The sequence below is a fragment of the Plectropomus leopardus genome, chromosome 10 (genome assembly GCF_008729295.1).
Source record: "Plectropomus leopardus isolate mb chromosome 10, YSFRI_Pleo_2.0, whole genome shotgun sequence".
NCBI lineage: Eukaryota > Metazoa > Chordata > Actinopteri > Perciformes > Serranidae > Plectropomus > Plectropomus leopardus.
In genome coordinates this window covers 34,580,905-34,600,715 of record NC_056472.1, presented here as the reverse complement: position 1 = coordinate 34,600,715, position 19,811 = coordinate 34,580,905, and the positions used below count along the sequence as shown (strand labels likewise).

General features: G+C 43.9%; 1 protein-coding gene across 1 annotated transcript in view; it reads left to right on the top strand.

Moving 5' to 3' along the window:
• Window positions 1–19,811, top strand: part of LOC121949594 (titin-like) — a 240,933-nt gene that overhangs the window by 51,589 nt on the left and 169,533 nt on the right. Inside the window, 24 exon segments of the mRNA XM_042495327.1 lie at window positions 5,768–6,046; window positions 6,357–6,920; window positions 7,154–7,435; window positions 7,524–7,802; window positions 7,886–8,167; window positions 8,275–8,553; window positions 8,776–9,063; window positions 9,169–9,447; window positions 9,554–9,835; window positions 10,163–10,441; window positions 11,135–11,413; window positions 11,927–12,205; window positions 12,301–12,588; window positions 12,723–13,001; window positions 13,697–13,978; window positions 14,733–15,011; window positions 15,104–15,382; window positions 15,480–15,758; window positions 15,848–16,135; window positions 16,225–16,503; window positions 16,841–17,122; window positions 18,470–18,748; window positions 18,859–19,140; window positions 19,251–19,529. Of these exon segments, the coding sequence (XP_042351261.1) occupies window positions 5,768–6,046; window positions 6,357–6,920; window positions 7,154–7,435; window positions 7,524–7,802; window positions 7,886–8,167; window positions 8,275–8,553; window positions 8,776–9,063; window positions 9,169–9,447; window positions 9,554–9,835; window positions 10,163–10,441; window positions 11,135–11,413; window positions 11,927–12,205; window positions 12,301–12,588; window positions 12,723–13,001; window positions 13,697–13,978; window positions 14,733–15,011; window positions 15,104–15,382; window positions 15,480–15,758; window positions 15,848–16,135; window positions 16,225–16,503; window positions 16,841–17,122; window positions 18,470–18,748; window positions 18,859–19,140; window positions 19,251–19,529 (7,026 nt within the window).

Below are 19,811 nucleotides of genomic sequence, written 5' to 3'. Positions count from 1 at the left end.
TAATTTATTTTCATTCTTGTCAGCTTTATTGATACCTATCAATAAATTGAAAATAATGACATTAACCTCCTAAGCAAAAGTCCATCTGCTATTCATCAAGAATATATTTTCATAATGCTTACTTGAAATGATTCAGTTTTGTTGCTTGTGTGATTTTAAAGTTTGTTGCAGTATTTTTGATGGGTATTTATTTGTGTGTTAGGGTGTTTTTTGTGTGAATTAAATTTTTAGTGTTTTCAAGCAAGCTGGTAATTCATAATAGAGCAGTAAAAATTTTAAAAATGGATAATACTGTGAAACTTTTTTAAAATTTTTTGATGTTTTGTAAATATGTGTAATTTTAGGAGTGTATGAGTATTTACCAGTGAAATAAGTGCATTAAAAATCTGGCTTTGGGATAGAAATTCATGGTTCATTTGTACAGACGTCATGTTGGTTTGTCTCAGAGTTTATATAAATAAAATATTTAATGATTTGAACATGATATTGTTGTATCTCAATGTTATCGTGGTGCATGGTCAAATGTACAGACCAAAAGCAAGTGTCAAAAACTGCCTATGTTGTGTCGGACTTAATAATCATTTTTATAATTTCTGATAATTAATAATTACTTTATACTAGTGATAATACATAACCTGATTTTGGAAAATAACCATTTATTTAATCTTAATATTTGTTCTACATAGCTTTAAAATGATATAAAAATAATCAAATTAAATGGATTGGTAGTTCTGCAAAGGTAAAAAGCAAAACAGTTTAAAGAAATTCTGATGTGTTACCAGAAAAAAATACTACTTTTTCAGCTGAGAGAAGAATCATTTATCTGCTTGGGGGAGTTCTTTCATTGTGTGTTTATATTTATAAAGCATTTACTTTTTTCTCTCACATATTTAAGTAGATATATTTGTACACAAAGGGCTGTCCTCTTTCAATCGCTTAGTCAACTAATAGGTATTTAGGGTCAACATTTCACATTGATCAATTATATTTATTTTTTAAAATATGGATCGAGAATAAGCAGGTTGTCATAAAAATGTGAAAATTAAATTAATAATCACAAATATGCTTTTGTATTTCTTCACTGTCCACCAGATTTCCTCAAACATCTATTAGTCGACGAAGAATTTTTGGAGTCGAGGACAGCCCTAATATCTGCCTTTATCTTTTGATTGTTGATATTCTAGTTTCTTTGTTGTGGACATTATTATCAGTCTTGCTCAATATTTCCTAACAGAGCGTTCTAGCACCACCATCACCACTGTGGAGGAACAAGAGGAAACCTTCTACACTGGTGTCCAGTTACCTCAGAAAACTAAAACACTTGAACTCAAGCCAGAGTCCAAACGCTACTCTTCTACCTTAGAGAAGAAAAAAGAAAAGCCAGTTTTCCTCAGCCAGCTCACCCCCGCAGCTGTAAACAGCGGGGAGACGGCCAGGTTTACCGTTAGAGTGTCTGGCCTTCCAAAGCCAACAGTCCAGTGGTCTCACAACGGAAAAGTGATTAAGAGCTCCTCCATATACAAGCTGATAGAGGAGAAGGAGGAGTACACGTTAGTAATCACTCGGGTCATATCTGAGTATGAGGGGGAGTACTCCTGCACAGCCACCAACAGATTTGGTCAGACAACATGCACCACATACCTGGAGGTTAAAAAACCTGATGTTAGTCAGGCAGAGAAATGGGTTGAGAAGATGTTTAAGATCACAGGTCAACCTCCTTCTTTCTCAGTCCAGATCCAACCCGTGAGGTGCTCAGAGGGAGGAGAGGTTTCTTTTGATTACAAAGTCAGTGGTGATCCTATCCCAGATGTGAAGTGGTTCAGAGGGGCTTTCCAGATCCAGCCCAGTAGAAACTGCATCATTATAACCAACAGAGATGGATCTGGTGTTATCAATATTAAGAACGTCAAACAGGAGGACAGTGGCCTCTACACTTGTAAGGCCTCAAACCAGTTTGGGGAGGCGTCTTGTAGCGCTGAGCTCGTCGTGTTCAAGGAAACAGTTTCTGTTTCTCATAAACAGGAGCAGGTAACGATGGTTCAGAAGAAGGGCTACAAGGTTTTAGTGACCGAACAAGCAACAGAGTCACGCTTGTACCAGGTCAGCCTCCCAGGCCAGGACAGGTCGAGGTCAGATCAGATGGTTTACACCATCGGCACTGAAGACCGCCAGATAATTCCTAGTGAGCAAGTGGGCTCGCTCAGAGAACTAGACATCTCTGCTGCAAGTATCCACCGTGAGCAGGTGACCCATCAGGCAGCAGTGCTTCAGTCTCATGAGATAGAGGAGAGGGTGTCTGTGGTCCCGACCCACCCGCCGCAGGTTTCGACTGTTCCTGTGAAACAGCTTCATATGGCGGCTTTTACGTCGTCTGTGGAAGAGAGTCAGGACCTCACCGAGCAGCACTGCGATCGCATTCAAAGCCCAGAGGTCATTGAGCTTCAGGCAGCTCGAGAAAAACGTTCAATGACGATGTCGGCTGTTGCTGAGGAGCTCACCCCAATTTCTACTGTTAGCACAGAGCCCCTGTCCGACCAGAAGTCTGCCAAAATCAAGCCCACTGCAGAACCTAAACATCTAGTCAGTGGGCATCAAGTTGATTCACAGCTGCCCATCTTAAAAGAGCAGTCTCAGGAAATCCCCAAACAACAGGAGGAGAAGGGTTATAAGGTGAAGGAAGGTGTTAAGATTTTATACTCAGCCCAGTCTGCAGAGAAACGGGTGCTGTCAGAGGACCACACTTCTGAACTAGAAACAGCAGATTCTGCTGTCAAGTCTTCTGTTAGGAAAGAGCAGCATCGAGCTGTCCTGGCCTCAGTCAGTGAGACCAAGCAGACTCTTTCCAAGGAGACTAAGTTCTCCATGCAAAGGCCATCTGAGGAGACCGCCCATCTCTGTAAGGATAAAGTGATGAAGGCGGCTCTGACGGCTGAAGAGAAGCAAATGCTGCAGGCTGAGCCCACTCAGCAGCTGCCCAGTCTAGATAGTGCCATGTCCGTTCAGTCACAGGTAGAAGGAGAGCAGGTGTTGCACCTGCAGGTCATCACAGACCAGGACCTCCTTCCATCTGAGATGGGCTTTACCTGTGAGAAACCAGCACCAGAGCAGGCAGGAGCAAGAAAGAGTCCAACTCTGCTGCACTCTGTTAGCCAGGATGAGCAGAGGGCAGTCGTTTGTGAGGACACGTCCGAGTTTGAGGCCAAGGCTACTAGCATGACCATCCAGCCCCAGAAAGAGGGACCTACTCTTCTGCATCTCCAGTCAACCCAACCTGTGGAGGCACTGCTCAAAGAGGACATTCTCACTATTGAGAAGCCTGACCAGCAGGTGGCAGCGCAGAAACAAGAAAAGTCGAGGAGTCATGCAGCCACCTCGGAGGAGAGAAGGGAGCTCACAGCAGATTATCACACAGAGCTGGATCTGTCTGTGACGGGCATTCAATCTCAGCTTCGGACCGAGCCCAGGCCTCAAAACATCCTCCAGCTCTCCTTCCAGCCCATGCAGCTGCCAAAAGAGATGCCGGTTACCACCGATGTCAAGCAGCAGCGAGCTTTGGTGCAGAAGGAGGATCGTCTGGACGTGATGCATGTCACCAGCGTGGCAGACAGTCGGGCAATAGAGGAGGGTCACACTGAGAGTCTTACAGCCGTCGACAAATTCACCTGCCAGATGGCTGTAGAGCCAAAACTTCCCACCGAGCCAATCCAGGTTGAGGAGAAGGAGATATCCACTGAGAGTAGTTCCCTTCTTGAGGCAGCAGAACAGGACTTTGCCGTCCAGATCCAGGAGGGCCAGTCAGTCAGGCAGTCAATAGTGATGGACGAGAAGCAAGTGCTGATGGGCGAGCTCTCTCAGGAGATCACCAAGTCTGAGTCCACTAAAGTCGTCGCCACCACACAGCCGAAACTGTCACACCTGGCATCAGAGTCCAAAGAGAGCACAACCCTTCCCAAAGAGATGACGTTTGTGATTCAGATCCCTAAACCGTTCAGCCTGAATATACGACGTCAGCTCAGGGATGCTCTTCAGTCTGCTGTGGCCAGCGACCAGCCGGTGTTGCTGGCTGATGTTGTTGGAAAGTTACAGGCTGTCGAAGTACAGGAAGTCAAAGTTCAAAGAGAGCCCAAGCGGGCCATGTTTACATACTTGATCACAACAACCGGTGCTCCCATGGAGATCACTCTGGCTTTTGAGGGTAAATACCCTCAGACCGCTGACCTCAGGACTGAACTCCAGGCAGCTTTCCACTCCATAGTTTACCAGGAAGCCCACCTTCTTACCTCAGAACAGCCAGGCACTATGCAGCTCGACAAACCACAGAGGGCGCAGGTCACCTCGGCCCGCTCTAAGCAAATGCTTTCATCCATGGTAGAGACTGTGAGCGTGGCAGAGAGTGCGGTGGGTTTCACTGCTGTTGAATCTCAGGCTGCTGTGGTGAAGACCGAGTCTAAAATGGCAGTTGAATGTGCTGCAGCAGAGCAGCAGGTTGTGGTGCAGGAAACCAAGGAAGCAAAGATGGAGCAGTCCATCTCATCCCAGATCAAAATCTCCACAGAGTCTCACATGGCTTTTGAGCAGTCAGTGCAGGTGTCAAGGCAGGAGATGAGGTCAGTAACAGTGAAAAGCAGAGAGAAAGATGTAGGAGCAGCTATTGTTACTGCTGCCCTGCCCCCCACCACCATCCCCACCGAACAGGTGGTGGATGTCAGCATCCAGAAGGAGCACAGGGAGGAGGTCTTTAAAGAGGAGATCACAGTTTCCAGGCCAGAACATAGAGAGTACCCTGAAATAGTCACGTCGCTGGAAGACTTATCCATCGACGAAGATAGTAAAGTAACCTTTAGTACCACCATTAAGTATGTCACTAAGGTAAACTGGTTTTTCAATGGACAATTGGTCAAATCTGGCGCAGAGTTCAAGTGTTCCAAAGTCCAAGACACATACACTTTGGTTATCAACAAAGTTGTCAAGGAGAGGCATCAAGGAGAATATGTTTGTGAGGCTGAGAATGAAGTCGGCAGGACTACAACATCTTCAAGACTCATTGTGGTCTCAAGAGGTTTGATACCAGAAAAAAATTTATGTATCATTCATTCATTCATCCACCTCCTCTCCAAACAACTAATCATTCACATAAAGTGGTTCATTCAAGACTTCTGTCCTCATAAAATGATGCATTTTTCATTTTAGTCTCATTTCATAGCTCAGCATGAGCACCCTTAGCGAGGCACTGGATGGTACTAACTCACCATGTCTTGTTTGTTCCACATCATTGTGCGGTCAGCAATTGCCTAAAGACCAGAACCATCACAGCCACGCAAGTTTAGCTTGAGGCTCTGCACTCGATAAGCAACTTGCTGTAGTGGTTGTCATGTTGCTGGCTTTCGGACAACTTTCATGGTCTTTCCATGGTCACTTTGGCATGTCAATGTCAACAGTGTCCTTTGTTTTAAACTCATGGTCTGTCACATTCCTTTAGGTCCATTTTCTCCACATCTTCGGTGTCTCTGCATGCTTTCAGGACTTCAGCCTGACCCTGCTTCATCTTTCACAAACTTTGTTTCTCCTCCTTTTAGCCTGAACCCTAGCCCCATGCGAGTACACTGAAACCATGGGGCTAAAGTTCTAGCTCTTTTCCTCCTCCACAGTCACTCCTGAATCTCTATTGTTGTACATTCCACCATTTCTGTTCTTGTCAGTTTTTTACATCAGTTTCACAGATTCCTTGACTGACATCTACCTTTTAATTTGTCTGCGTGTGCCTCAGTGCCACCGGTCTTTAGGCAAAAGATCACACCTCTGGAGATCAACATTGGCGGACAGGCCAAGTTCGAATGTGAAACTGAGGATGCTCCGGGTGTGACCTTCAAATGGTACAAGTCCGGCATTGAGATCAAGCAAAGCGAGAAGTACAGGATCATCAGTCGCCACACCAGTTCCTCCCTGGAGCTCCTGAACCCAGCCAAAGCTGACAGCAGTGAATATACCTGCAAGGCTTCAAACCAGCACGGCACTGACAGCTGCACAGCCTCACTCATCGTAACTGGTAAGACCCTAGTGGGACCTTTTTCTAAATGATTGCTTTACAACTGTGTGTGTTTGAGAGAGAGAGAATTATATATTTGCAATGTGTTTTTCCCTGAATCAATACGTTGCAATGTCAAATTGATCATTTGTCTATGAATTTGATCTGGTGTCATGTTTGGCAAGATGTAATGATGTAGACATCCACGTTTTCTCATGTTTAAACCTACATGGATCACCAAATAGAAATTGCACAGGTTGTTTTTCATGTTGGTATATTTTTCCAGTTTTTGAAATTTGCTCAATTTTTTTGTTCTACCTGCTCTCCATAGAAATGTACCCGCCGGTATTTGTATCAAAACCAGACCCAATGACTTTATATGTGGGAAAACAAGCTGTGTTCCAGTGCTCGCTCACTGGATCCTCGCCCATGGAAGTTGTCTGGCACAAGGACAACATAGCCATCTCCTCCGAGGGGAACTATGTCATGAAATGTGAAAAGAACAAGTATTCACTTTACATTAAAAGTCTTGAGCTGACTGACCAGGGAGTGTACCTGTGCAAGGCCTCCAACAGTGTTGGCACTGCTACCTTTACCACAGAACTCAGGGTCATCAGCAAACCCAGCTTTGTTAAAACCATTGAGCCAGCGTCAGCTGCTGTCAATGACCCGCTGAGGCTGGAATGCCAGGTGGACGAGGACACTGGTGTGACCGTCACCTGGACCAGAGATGGCAAAAAGGTCCACCAGAGCATGGATTGTAGAGTGTCCTTTGAGGACAAGGTGGCCGTTGTTGAGATTCCCAAGTCCAAACTGAAGGACTCTGGGAAATATGTGTGCACAGCCTCAAATGAGGCTGGGAGCTCATCCTGTGAGGCTGTGATAACAGTTCAAGGTAAGATCTTAAAGACGGTCTTCCCATTAGGTTTGACCAAAACATTTATCTCTGAAATGAGCTACTCGATTATTGCTCACAGCCGTTTTCAGCCAGCTGACGCTAACACTCTGCACTGCTATCTTCTTGTTCTTTCGCATTTCTTTTTCGCACTTTCCTGTCTTGGTTGTTTTGTTTCTCTGTCTCTCTTTTGACAATGATCTTGGTGTTTTTGAACTAAATACTCATTTCAGAGCCCCCTACCTTTGTTAAGAAACTGGAACCTAAGATTACATGGAAACAAGGTATAGCTGCACGCTTACAGTGCACCGTTAAAGGATCCCCTGAACTTCACATCCACTGGTTCTGGAATGAGAGGGAGCTTGCTGATGGTGAAAAATATAAAATCTCTTTCAAGAGTGGAGTTGCCTCTTTGGAGATAATGAACCTTATGGTCACAGACAGTGGGCGTTACACATGTGAGGTGTCGAATAATGCCGGTAGTGACAGCTGCAACTCCGTTATAGCTGTTAAAGGTTTGTCAAATCTTGCATTTACTTTACATTCACTGTTTCAGTCAGAAAACCTTGGTATTAACTGCATACACTTTACTTTGACTCCCAGAGCCACCATCCATTAGAAAAGAGCTGCACACAGTCGAGGCGGTGAAGGGAGCAGCAACCCATCTGGAGTGTGAGGTCACAGGAACAGCTCCTTTTGAAATTAGCTGGTTAAAAAATAAGAAAGCCATCTCCAGTGATCAGAAATATAAAATAATTTCCCAAGATTCCTTGTCAAGGCTGGAGATCCAGACTTTTGAAAGTGCAGATGTAGGAGATTATCAGTGTGTCATCTCCAACGATGTGGGGAAAGTTACCACTAAGGCCATGGCTAAACTTAAAGGTTAGTGAATTAAACACCCTTACTGACTCAGGTTTAATCTTGTGCTTCAGACTCAGTTTTTAACTCTTTAACTGTTTTCCTAGAGCCACCATCTTTCTCAAAGAGGCTTGAGAGTGCTACAGCAGTGTTGGGAAATACAGTAAAACTTCAGGGGACCATCAAGGGCTCGGCTCCCATCACTGTTAAATGGATGAAAGACTCTGAAATACTGAGAGATGACGATTCAAATATCAAAATTGTGTTTGAGAACAACGTTGCTAGCTTGTCGATAACGACGGTGGCCATCAGCCATGGCGGCAAGTATTTGTGCCAAGCTGAGAATGAGGCTGGCCAACAGAAATGTGAAGCTACCTTGAGTGTGCAAGGTCAGTTGACATCTTTGATGCAAAGATATTTGGAATTTAGGGAGTTCTATAGGTTCTTGTGTCTAAACTCTTCTATCTTAATAACTAATGGGTCTGTCTTATCCCAGAACCTGCCAGAATTGTAGAACCTGCAGAGTCCATTAGTGTGACTGCAGGAGATTCAGCCACGTTGGAGTGCACAATTTCTGGAAGCCCAGAGCTCAAAGTGAAGTGGTTTAAAGATGGAAAGGAGATGATCAGTGGCCGTAAATATAAGATGACTCTGAAGGACAATGTTGCTTCCATGAAGATTCTTTCGACAGAAAGAGGAGACACTTCAGAGTACAGGATGGAGGTGTCGAATAAAGTCGGGAAAGCAGAGTGCACATGCTCAGTCACAGTCTTAGGTTAGCTCCATGTTTTTGCTTCTTTAATATCTGTTTTTTTTTACAAATGATTTTTGATCTTTAGAACTAATGTAGTTTGACACACACATTTTGGGACGTACTTTAAGCTAAAGTCTAAGAGCTGAAATGTTGCCATAGACATAATTGTAAGTAAAGACAGTATGCCAAGTATCTTTTGTTTTTAGGTAAACTGTGTTAATGCATGAGATCTTTTTTCTTCAGATCGGATAATGCCTCCAACTTTCACCAAGTCCCTGAAAAGAGTTGATGGTAACATTGGTAATGACGTCTCCATGGATTGTAAAGTGTCAGGGTCCCAACCCATGAATATAGCTTGGTTCAAAGATGACCGGGAAATCACGCCTGGATCCAAATTCCAGCCTGAATTCAAAGACAGCTCTGCTACACTGAGAATTATTCGGCTGGAAAAGGCCGACTCTGGAGTTTACAAATGCAGAGCCACCAATTCAGCCGGCTTTAAGGAAACCAGCGGCACGCTCTATGTTAAAGGTTATGAATGCTTGGCTTATTTTGTGCTTCTGTTTTTTGTGTGCAGTCTTTGAATGATTTCATGCTAACATGAAATGCAATCTTTGTTTTGTCTGTGGCCTCCAGAGCCCCCAGTGTTCACAGTGAAACCAGACAGCCAGGACGTTATTCCAGGAACCACAGTTTCCTTCAAAACAGCCTTCACTGGAACAGCTCCTTTAGCTGTGAAGTGGTTCAGAGAGGAAAATGAGATTATAACTGGAGGCTCATATTTCATTAAGAAAGATGCCTCTTCAAGCTATTTGGAGATTCACTCAGTGAAACCCAGTGACTCCGCAAAATACACGTGTCAAGTGTCCAATGATGCTGGGAAGGTGGACTGCACTCCAGTCCTCTTTGTGAAAGGTGCCTGTCTTCAGTCTCGTCTGCATGAAATTATCTTGACATCAATATCTTTTGATACTAACATAATGTCTTCTGTGTGGTAACGAATGTTAACCTCTTCTCTTAGAACCTCCCGTGTTTGTAAGGAAGCTTGAGGCGACCAAGCTCGTCACCAGTGGCGACTCCGCCAAGCTGGAGTGCAAAGTGACGGGCAGTCCCGTCATCAGTTTTAAATGGTTAAAGGATGCGATGGAGATCAGCAGCGGTCCAAAATACAAAATGTCAGTGACTGACTTAGTGGCGTCTCTGGAAATAGTTAAATGTGCCGTGGAGGATAGTGGAGATTATGTCTGTGTGGCGTCCAGCGAGGCTGGTAGTGACCGCTGCAGCAGCACAGTTACAGTCAAAGGTTGGTTTCAGGGATTTATTTCACTCCCAGTAAAGTAAATGACGGCTTTTATTGTGACATTGAAGACATTTTACAGATATTATTTATCATTTCAAGATGCCACGTCCCCTGGTGGACAAGGACATACTTTGGAAGCACTGGTGGGGTCATGCCTAAAACTTGGTGTGGCCTCTTTATAGGGTAAACTCTGAGGATGTCTTGGCCATTAGAAAAAGCATCTTCAACTTCACAATAAAACTCCAGTGGATTCTTTTTAAAGGCTTTTTGGCATTATCGTTTGTCATACTTTTATAGTCCAGCACTGACATGATTGCTGTTTCCTTCTAGAGCCGCCATTGTTTGTGCGTAGCTTGGAGCCCAAAGATGTGGTGAAAGGTTCTGAGATGATGCTGGAGGGTCAAGTCTCTGGTTCTGCCCCCTTCAGTGTGTCTTTTTATAAAGACACAAAGCTGATTAGGAATGACAAGAGACACAGGATCACTGTTAAAGACGACCTGATAGCCCTGCAGGTGCTGCTGGTAGAGGCAGCAGATGTCGGTTTGTACCAGTGTACTGTTGAGAATGAAGTGGGGAGGGCTTCCTGTGATTGTCAGGTGACACTCAAAGGTTGGTTTGGATGCTTTGGACTTTTCTTTACATATAGATTTTTCTGCTGCCATTAAAAAATACCTATATATCACATCTGCTTTACTTCCATATTCTGATGGCCTCGCAAAGCTTCATTCACATCCAGCAATGTTCAGTGCACATTTACTCAAGGACGCTTTATTCTTTTTACATAACAACATTAATTATAGTAAATTTTTGCACAGCCCAAAATTACAAATTTGTCTCAGAGGGCTTTACAATCTGTACACCACAGAGCTCCATCTTTAAACTCTTGATTCGGATAAGAACAAATCTTTAATCAGAAAAGCGACAAAGTTGGGGCATCCTTCTTTATAGATGGGCAGACTCGCAGTACCTTTCGTGGGTTTTAGGGTAGACAACAGTACCCTTCTTACACTTGATGAAAAGCATCTGATTGATATTTTTGATAGAAATAGATCGGCTGAGTCAGGTTTTCATTTTAAAGAGCATACTCTGCATACTTTTATTGCTTCCTTGGGTCATGAGTTTAGACACACACCAAAGCTCTCTGATTGGTCCAAAATGTGTCAAACTCAGCTGATTCTCAGCGGTTTGTTTCTAGACATGAATCTCATGGCAAAAATTGAGCTTGCAGGATGATGTCTGACTTTGCAAGGCTGATATTCAGAAGAAAAGCCAATAATATTCATCTAAAATTTTTCCCCGTAGAACCACCATCATTTGTGAAAAAGCTGGAGAACCTCAGTTCCCTGGTGGGCAGCGAGGTTTCACTGCAGTGCACTCTGAAGGGCTCAGAGCCCTTGACTGTGTCCTGGACCAAAGACAACCATGAGCTGAAAGAGGCTGAAAACATTCAGATTACATACGAGAACAACATGGCTCTGCTGCACTTTACCAACCTACAGAGCAAACATGGCGGCAAATACTCCTGCCAGGCGCAGAATCAGGCCGGGAGCCAGACTTGCTCTGCTGTGTTGACAGTCAAAGGTTGGTTAAGTTTCTTGGGAAATTTGAACCTGAACTATTTTCCAGTGGGGCATTTAGGCAATCCTTATCAACTCTGGAAGTCAGACAAGTTTATAAGCAGGAAGTTTTCATCAAATGGCAAACCAAGTGTTAAGTCCCAGAGGTTAACATAGAGAAGTTTCAGGGTGTACAAGTTCCCACACTTTACTCATTTGCCCTTAAACACTTGGTTGGAAACTGTCACTTGATCGAAAGCTGTGAAGTTTATCCATCGAATTAGTGTCATAAATAATGTAGTGACGTGTCTAGGCAGCTGACAAGACAAGGTGGACTTGATGTTTAGCCTTCATTATTTACTTCACTAAATTTTCCATGGTGATGGATTCATCATCAATCCTCGACCTTCCTTGTTGATAAGGAGTGCATGCATTGCTGTTAACTTTAGTCTGTTATTGATTTCAGATCTTGGTCTGTCATTATGTTGTAGTGAATCAGATTTGATGTCTTTGCTGACTGTTTTGTTTGACGTCTCAGAGCCGGCTAAGGTCACAGAGGAGGCCAAGTCTATCAGCGTGACTCAGGGGGATCCGGCCACGCTAGCGGCCAGGTTCTCGGGCACAAAACCACTGAAGGCCAGATGGCTAAAGGCTGGCAAAGAGCTGACCTCAGGCCAGAGATACAAAGTCCAGAGCACAGACACCAGCTCTGTGCTCAAGATTCTTAAAACTGAGAAAAGTGACAGTGGTGACTACATCTTTGAGGTTTCAAATGATGTCGGCCAGAGTTCTTGCGAGGCGACTCTTACCATTCTTGGTTAGTTCTTAACCCTTTAACTTAAAATTAGTTTTGTTTGCTACATCTTACCTCGAAAATTGCTTCTCACCTCTTTTTTCTTCCATTTATGTTAGATCAAATAATTCCACCATCTTTTACAAGAAAACTGAAGCAGACAGAAGGTATCAAAGGATCGTTTGCTCATCTGGAGTGCTTTGTATCCGGCTCCCTGCCGATAACCATTCAGTGGTACAAAGATGAGAAAGAGATCCAGACTGATGAGAAACACAAATGCACGTTCTTTGAGAATGTTGCTTTCCTGGAAATCTCTAATCTTGACAGTAAAGACAGCGGCAGCTACACCTGCATCGCTAAAAACAAGGCGGGAACCGTCCAGTGCTCTGGGATCTTGTTTGTTAAAGGTTTGAGCGCAATTCAGTTTTGTGATATTTATTCTGAGGTGGATGTGTCTAATTAAAGTATAGATACACGACTAAAACTAACTCTTTACCATGTGTGCAGCTTTCATAAGTATTAATTGTTTTTTCTCTTCCAGAGCCACCATGCATTCTTGAAAAGCCTGAATCCATGAATGTTTTACCTGGCTCAAAGGTCCAGTTTAACGTACTGTTCTCTGGCACACCGCCATTGACCACCAAATGGTTTAAAAACAAGAAAGAGATTTTATCCAGCGCAGACTGCTCTGTGATCAAAGACAACACCTCCAGCTCTCTGGAGCTCTTCTTTGCCAAAACCTCAGATTCTGGAGACTATGTCTGTGAGATACACAACGATGTTGGCTCCACTTCATGCCAGACCACACTCTTTGTCAAAGGTCATCATTCTTTATGTGAAACTGAGTCAGTAAATATGTTTCCACCCATCTGTTCTTTCGGGCATTTTGAATTCAGAATTTGTTAGTGCAACTTTTTTCCCCTTGACTTCACGCTGACCCTTGTTTTCTGAAAGAACAGTGGCTCTCAACCTTTTTTGTGCAAGCTACTCCTAAAGTCAAGCATATAAGGTTATAGACCCCCATCTGGAAAGATATTTGCTTCAGGGACCTCCATTTGATACGATTTGCATTCAGGGACCTCTATCTGAAACCCCTGATTGAGTGCCACTGTGACAGATGATTAGTGGTGTTTTTCATCCAAACTTTTCCCTCTGCACTTACCATCAAGGGTCCAAAGCACTCGCAGATGGCACAGTAAAGTGGAGGACCAGCAGGGGCAAAGGAAAATTCAGCTCTTAGCTGACTGGGATCTGCCCTGTAACAATACAAGAAAAAGAAAAGAGGTTCCCTACTACTTTGTCTATATGGATCAAGACCTTTTCTAGCTATATTTTTGGAGGCTACATGTTTTGCCTCTTTAGGACATCCAGCTCATAGAAATACTCTGATTTGATTAAAATTAATTAAAAACATTTGGATGGAAACATAAACATTGTCAGCTTTGCAGAGATCAGAATATTTATCTTGTTGCTGGTCTGATCATGACATCAAACATTTTATTTTGTTTTTTTTAGAGCCCCCTAAGTTCACACGAACCCCGGCTCGTTTGTCCGTGGTCCGTCCTGGTCAGAGTAAAGTGTTTGAGTGCCAGGTGACCGGCACACCTGAGATAGACATCTACTGGTTCAGGGAAGGCTCTGAGATCAGCCCCAGCGACCGGCACAAGATGGCCTTTGTTAACTCTGTGGCCACTCTAGAAATCTGCGGGGCTGATACCAAAGACAGTGGGCTGTACTACTGTGAGGCACGCAATGAGGCCGGCAGTGAGAGCTGCAGTATGGAGCTCAAGGTCAAAGGTCAGATGTGTCATTGTGCATTGAGTTTTAGGAATGTAGAATTGGGGGAAGTGGTTTCCCAAATATTGTAGATGCAACATTTCCTTCATAATCTGCAGAGCAGAAGTCTATTGGCATTGGCTTCATTTAAGAGCTGTAAAAATGTTGAAAAAGTTATTTCAAGTTGAAAATCAGGAATTTAAAAAACAGCATCTTCCATTCGCTAGCTGGTCCGACCAATTGCTTAATGGACCTAAGAGGACCAGTGTGTTGGATTTAGTGGCATCTAGTGGTGAAGTTGCAGACTGCAACTAACTGAAAACCCCTCCATTAAACTCTCTCTTTGAAATAGACCCTATGCATGATTTAAGGTAACATACAAACTCAAAAGGCCCTCTCTAGAGCCAGTATTTGGTTTGTTCATTCTGGGCTACTGTAGAAACATGAAGGTGCAACATGAAAGAATACCCGCCTCCTATGCACATATGACGGGCTCATTTAAAGGTAACAAAAATATAACAATTCCTAATTTCAGGTAATTTTACACTAAAGAAAACATAATTTTAAAAATCCTATTCAATTCAAGCAAATGCATCCCCCTAAATCTGACACATTGCTGTACATTCTTTCTCAAAGTATAAACTATAAAACATTTCTGTTGGAAATGTTGCTTCCAAACCTACAGAAAGTACTGATAGAGTCTGTTTGTGGCATTACTACTTTTGGAAAAGAATTGAAGCAGTGGTAGGTGACAATTTCTTTCCTCTCATCTTAGAACCGCCATCGTTTGTTAGAGAGTTGGCTCCAGCTGATGTTGTGAAGGGCTCCAGTGCCTGTTTTGAGAGTCAGGTCGCTGGGACTGGTCCTTTTGAGATAACATGGCACAAAGATGCAAAAGAGATCAAACCCAGTGCCAAACATGGCTTCTCCCAGATGAATGGCACTGTGGGCCTAGAGGTGCACAGGTGTGACACTGTGGATGTTGGTGAATATCAGTGTACCGTTGCTAACGAGGTGGGGAGCTGTACTTGTAAGACTATGCTTCACCTCAAAGGTTGGTTTAATCAGATTTACAAGTCCAGATTTTTATCTTGTGAGGTGATAAGTGACTGTTTACTTTAACATTTCATTGGTTTTCTTTGATAGAACCACCAACATTTACCAAGAAGACTGAGAACTCTGTCACTGTTCTGGGTAAAAAGGCAGAGTTTCAGTGTGTCGTGCAGGGTTCTCCCACTCTCTCTGTACAATGGAAAAAAGACGAGAACTGGATTTTGGAGGATCCAAAGATTGAGAGAACATTTGAGAACAATGTGGCCACTCTCAGGATTCCTGCCTGTGAGGCAACGCACAGTGGGAAATACACTTGCCAGGTGGTGAACGAGGCCGGGCAGGATAAGTGCTTTGCCACCCTAACGGTGCAAGGTATACCTGTGTTTAACTAATCATGGCTTTGAAATCTTTCTATAGTCCTAACTTTGTTAGAAACATTATGAATGTTTGACTTTGCTTTGCATTGTAGAGCCTCCTAAGATCACAGAGAAACCTGAAGTGATAAAGGTTACAGTTGGAGATCCAGTCAGTCTGGACTGTAAGGTAACGGGCTCACCTGAGCTCAAAGTGAAATGGATGAAAGATGGCAGGGAGCTTCAGTCCATCAGGCAGCACAAGCTGATCTTTGAGAACAACATCAGCAGCCTAAAGGTTCAGTCAGCTCAGAAAGAGGACGAAGGAGAGTATGTCTTCGAGGTGGCAAACCACATCAGTAGCTGCACCTGCAAAGTCAAAGTGATCGTATTAGGTTGGTGTGAGAAACATAAGACTCTTGATTCATAGTGACATGTTTAAATAAAGCCTAACTTCTTTCCTCTTATTTTGTTTTTGAAACAGAACAAGTAATTGCCCCAAGCTTCATCAAACCTCTGGTAGACATGCAAGAGATATTGGGCTCATTTGTTCAAATATGTTGCAAAATATCTGGTTCCCTCCCCATCTCGGTTGAATGGCAGAAGGAAGGGACCAAAATCTCAAGTGGTGTAAAGCACAAACTCATTCAGCAGGACAACTCTGTGTCTATCGAAATCGAACAGCTAGAGAGATCTGATGCAGGATCCTACTCTTGCAAACTTACCAACGCGGCAGGAAGCTGTCAGTGCAGCGGATCCCTCATGGTTAAAGGTTAGACTGTGATCTCCAACATGATTGGTCATGTAATCCTGAATCAAAGGTGAGTGCCTCTTTAACATGGTCCATCTTGCTCTCTTCAGAACCTCCCAGCTTTATGACACTGCCTGAGACCCAGGCGGCACTACCCAACAGCACTGTGCGCTTCAAAGGCACATTTAAGGGAACGCCTCCCTTCACCGTCAAATGGTTCAAGGACGACACAGAGCTCATGACCGGGCCTACTTGTTTCACAGGGCAGGAGGGGCTGTCTTGCTTCTTAGAGCTCTACTCAGTGGGTGTCACCCAGAGCGGTGTTTACTCTTGCCAAGTCAGTAACGATGCTGGCTCTGTGCGCTGTAGTGCAGACTTGACAGTCAAAGGTTGGACCTGCATCTTTTCAATCATCTCTTGCGTGGCTCTATTCATCTCACATCTGCATCGCTGGCTTAAACTAGTGATTCTCTGTCACATTTTCCCAGCTTTCATAGCACTTCCATTTTTACCATTTTCATTGCTGCAGCTTCTCATCAAGAACTGTTTGTTGCCTTTGTGATACACCTGCATTTCCACAACCATCCCATCTCTGCTGCTAACCCATCATTGCCAGCTCATCTCCTCAGCTTATTTCATCTGCTCGCCACCTGCCTGCTGTAACAAGTTGTCGTAAGTTTACCTACATGATTCCAATAGCTAATACATCTCATTTCGGCTTTTCAGAACCACCTGAATTTGTGCTGAAACTCCCTACCACAAAGTTTGTGAAGCAGGGAGAGTCACTCCGCCTGGAGTGCAAAGTCAGTGGCACAGCCCCTCTTAAAGTGACCTGGTACAAACATGACACCAAGGTCACGGATGGGGGCAACTACAGGACATCATTTGTTGACTCGTTAGCAGTCCTGGAACTGCTGCGCACCAGCTTTGATGATGATGGAGTTTACACCTGTGAAGCTCAGAATGATGCTGGCAGCGTCAGCTGCAGCACCACGTTATCCGTTAAAGGTTAGCCTCTCACTGACTTCCTAATCATCCTTTAGTATTCATGACTTCTCAGTGTGTTGAAGTCAAAGTTTTGTTGAACAGCTTAAAACTGGAATACGTAACATCTCTACGAGTCCTTTATATCCGTCCAGTATGGTGCAGATTCGTCAAATGCTTTGTCCAGCAACTCGATTCGTCAGCTTGTTGGGTTGCCTCTTTGTTTGGGCAATCCAAATGAAAACATGCTCAAACATTCTGGATAAACAACTTAATATACAATCTTTCACAACCTAACAGCAATTTTAGCTGTTGATCCAACCACAATCCACAACTCTGCCATCCTAGTCACAACAGCTTTGCCCACTTAAGTATCATTGCATTCCCACAACACGATATGTTCTGTAGCTCCAACATCCAACATCTCTTTCTCAAAATGCCAGCATTGTAGCTGTAATTCCCCCATCCTTTTGAACAACTCAACTTAACTGTTCTTCCAACAAATTCCCCCAACAACTATGCCATGTTGCTGGAGCTCCATCAACTATTTTCACTTTTCCTCTGAAACTTTCCAGCTCACATTTATATGTGGGGCCCATGTTGGTAGTAAATGGGCTGAAAATGGGCCCTATGTGGGACTGTCCAAGGGTTCCATATTGGCCCCATCAATTGCCAACAAGGGTAAATTACCCAAGTGGACCCCAGATAAGGTACCAAGGAAGCCCTAGCATACGCCATGTGGGGCCAGCTTGGGTAAATCCAACCATGTGGGCCCCACATACAAATGTCGTCTGCAATAGTACCTTAGTTGAAGTTTATTCCCAACTCGGCAGTCCAGACTGTAGTTCCAGCAACTTTCCACATCAATTCTGCCATCTCACCTGTAGTTTCAACAGATATTCTCAATTCAGCAGTCCAGAATGTAGTTCCAACCACCTCCCACAGCAAAGTAAACAAATACAGTCCGCCCTGTATCCTGTAGTCAAACAAACATGACCAACTCTAGTTCCTACAACCTTCTTCAGCAATGCAGCCATTGGCGCTTAGCTGTACTTCCCGAAAATTCCAAATCAACTCCAAAATATTCGCTGTTGTTCCATCAAACATTCACAAGTCCATCATCTGGACTGTAGATCCAACATGCTTTCCTAGAAAAATTTGCCAATTGGAGTTGTCGGTCCAAGCAATTCCTTATCAGTTCTGCTATCTCAGCTGTAGATTCAACAAACTTTCCTAAAAGTGGCGACATCTTGGCCATGGGCCTTTTGCCACTGCACAGTGCGGCAGCGCATGAAATGTTACGTATTTCTGCTTTAAGATTTCGCCATGGATTCTTTCCCCGTTTATAACAGTTTGCTGATCTTTCTGTAGACCCCCCATCTTTTGTCAAGGTACCTCAGTCCGTTGAGGGACTGAAGGGTAAGGACGTGAGTCTGTACTGCGAGATGAGCGGTACAGCTCCGTTCCAGATCACCTGGTTCAAAGACAGGAAACCTCTGATGGAGAGCAGGAAGTATAAGATGGTGGGCGAGGGCAGCTCAGCGACGCTGCATGTCATTGGGATAGAGCCGATGGACGCCGGCGAATACGAGTGCAAAGTGTCAAACAGTGTAGGAAGTGACACCTGCCAGACGTTGGTTAAACTCAGAGGTCAGTAGAAACTGCGATAGTCTCAAATGAAAATCACAAGTCATAGATTTTAAAGTCACTTTGTCACCTTGCTGACTTTCCCTTCTGCGCTGTTTTTCTCCTCTTCTCAGAGCCGCCGTCGTTTGTGAAGAAACTGTCAAACATGACAGTGATAATGGGAGAGGAGGTGACCCTTGTGGCCACTGTTAAAGGCTCTGAACCCATTACTGTGTCCTGGGTTCAGGACAAGGATCACATTCTCAGGGACGGTGACAACAGGAAAATCACCTTTGAGAACAACCGGGTCGCTCTTAAAGTGTTTAAGGCTGATGCAACTACGGCAGGCAAATACACCTGCCAACTCAGAAACGATGCTGGGAGTGTGGAGTGTTTCGCTAACTTGACTGTTCTAGGTTTGTAATCATATAATTCTCTCTTTCTCTGTCAGCTGTTTTTTCTGTCACCCTTCCCTCCTGCAGGTTTGATTAAGAGCATGTTCTGCTTATTCTCCCTTGATTTGCAGAACCTGCCAAGATTGTGGACAAGCCTGACACTCTGAGCGTGACGGCCGGCGACATGGCCGCCCTGGAGGTCAAAGTGTGCGGAACCCCAGAGCTCACGCCAAAGTGGTTCAAGGACGGGGTCGAGCTGGCCTCCGGGAGGAAATACAAAATCTCATTTTCACGGATGATTTCCAGCCTGAATGTTCTCTCTGCAGAGAAAGTGGACTCTGGAGAATATACGTTTGAGGTTATGAACGAGGTCGGGAAGGACCTAAGCAAAATAAATCTCACCGTCTTAGGTTAGTGTCCTCCTCATACCTGGACTTTGGTAGCTAGACCTACTCATTTAAGCCGTAGTGCCACAGAGGGTGAGCTTACCCCCAAGTGTAATAATCACTCCACAGTTACCAACAAAGTAAAAGTTTTATTATTATTAATAATAATGTATTCATTTTGTCAGTAATTAGTACCAATTTAAAATCAATGCTATGTTTAATTTGCACTTACATTGTAAAAGAACCCAATTTAGAAAATCTAAAAAAAAAACCAAACTACCCACCAAATTTTTTAAAAATAAAGAA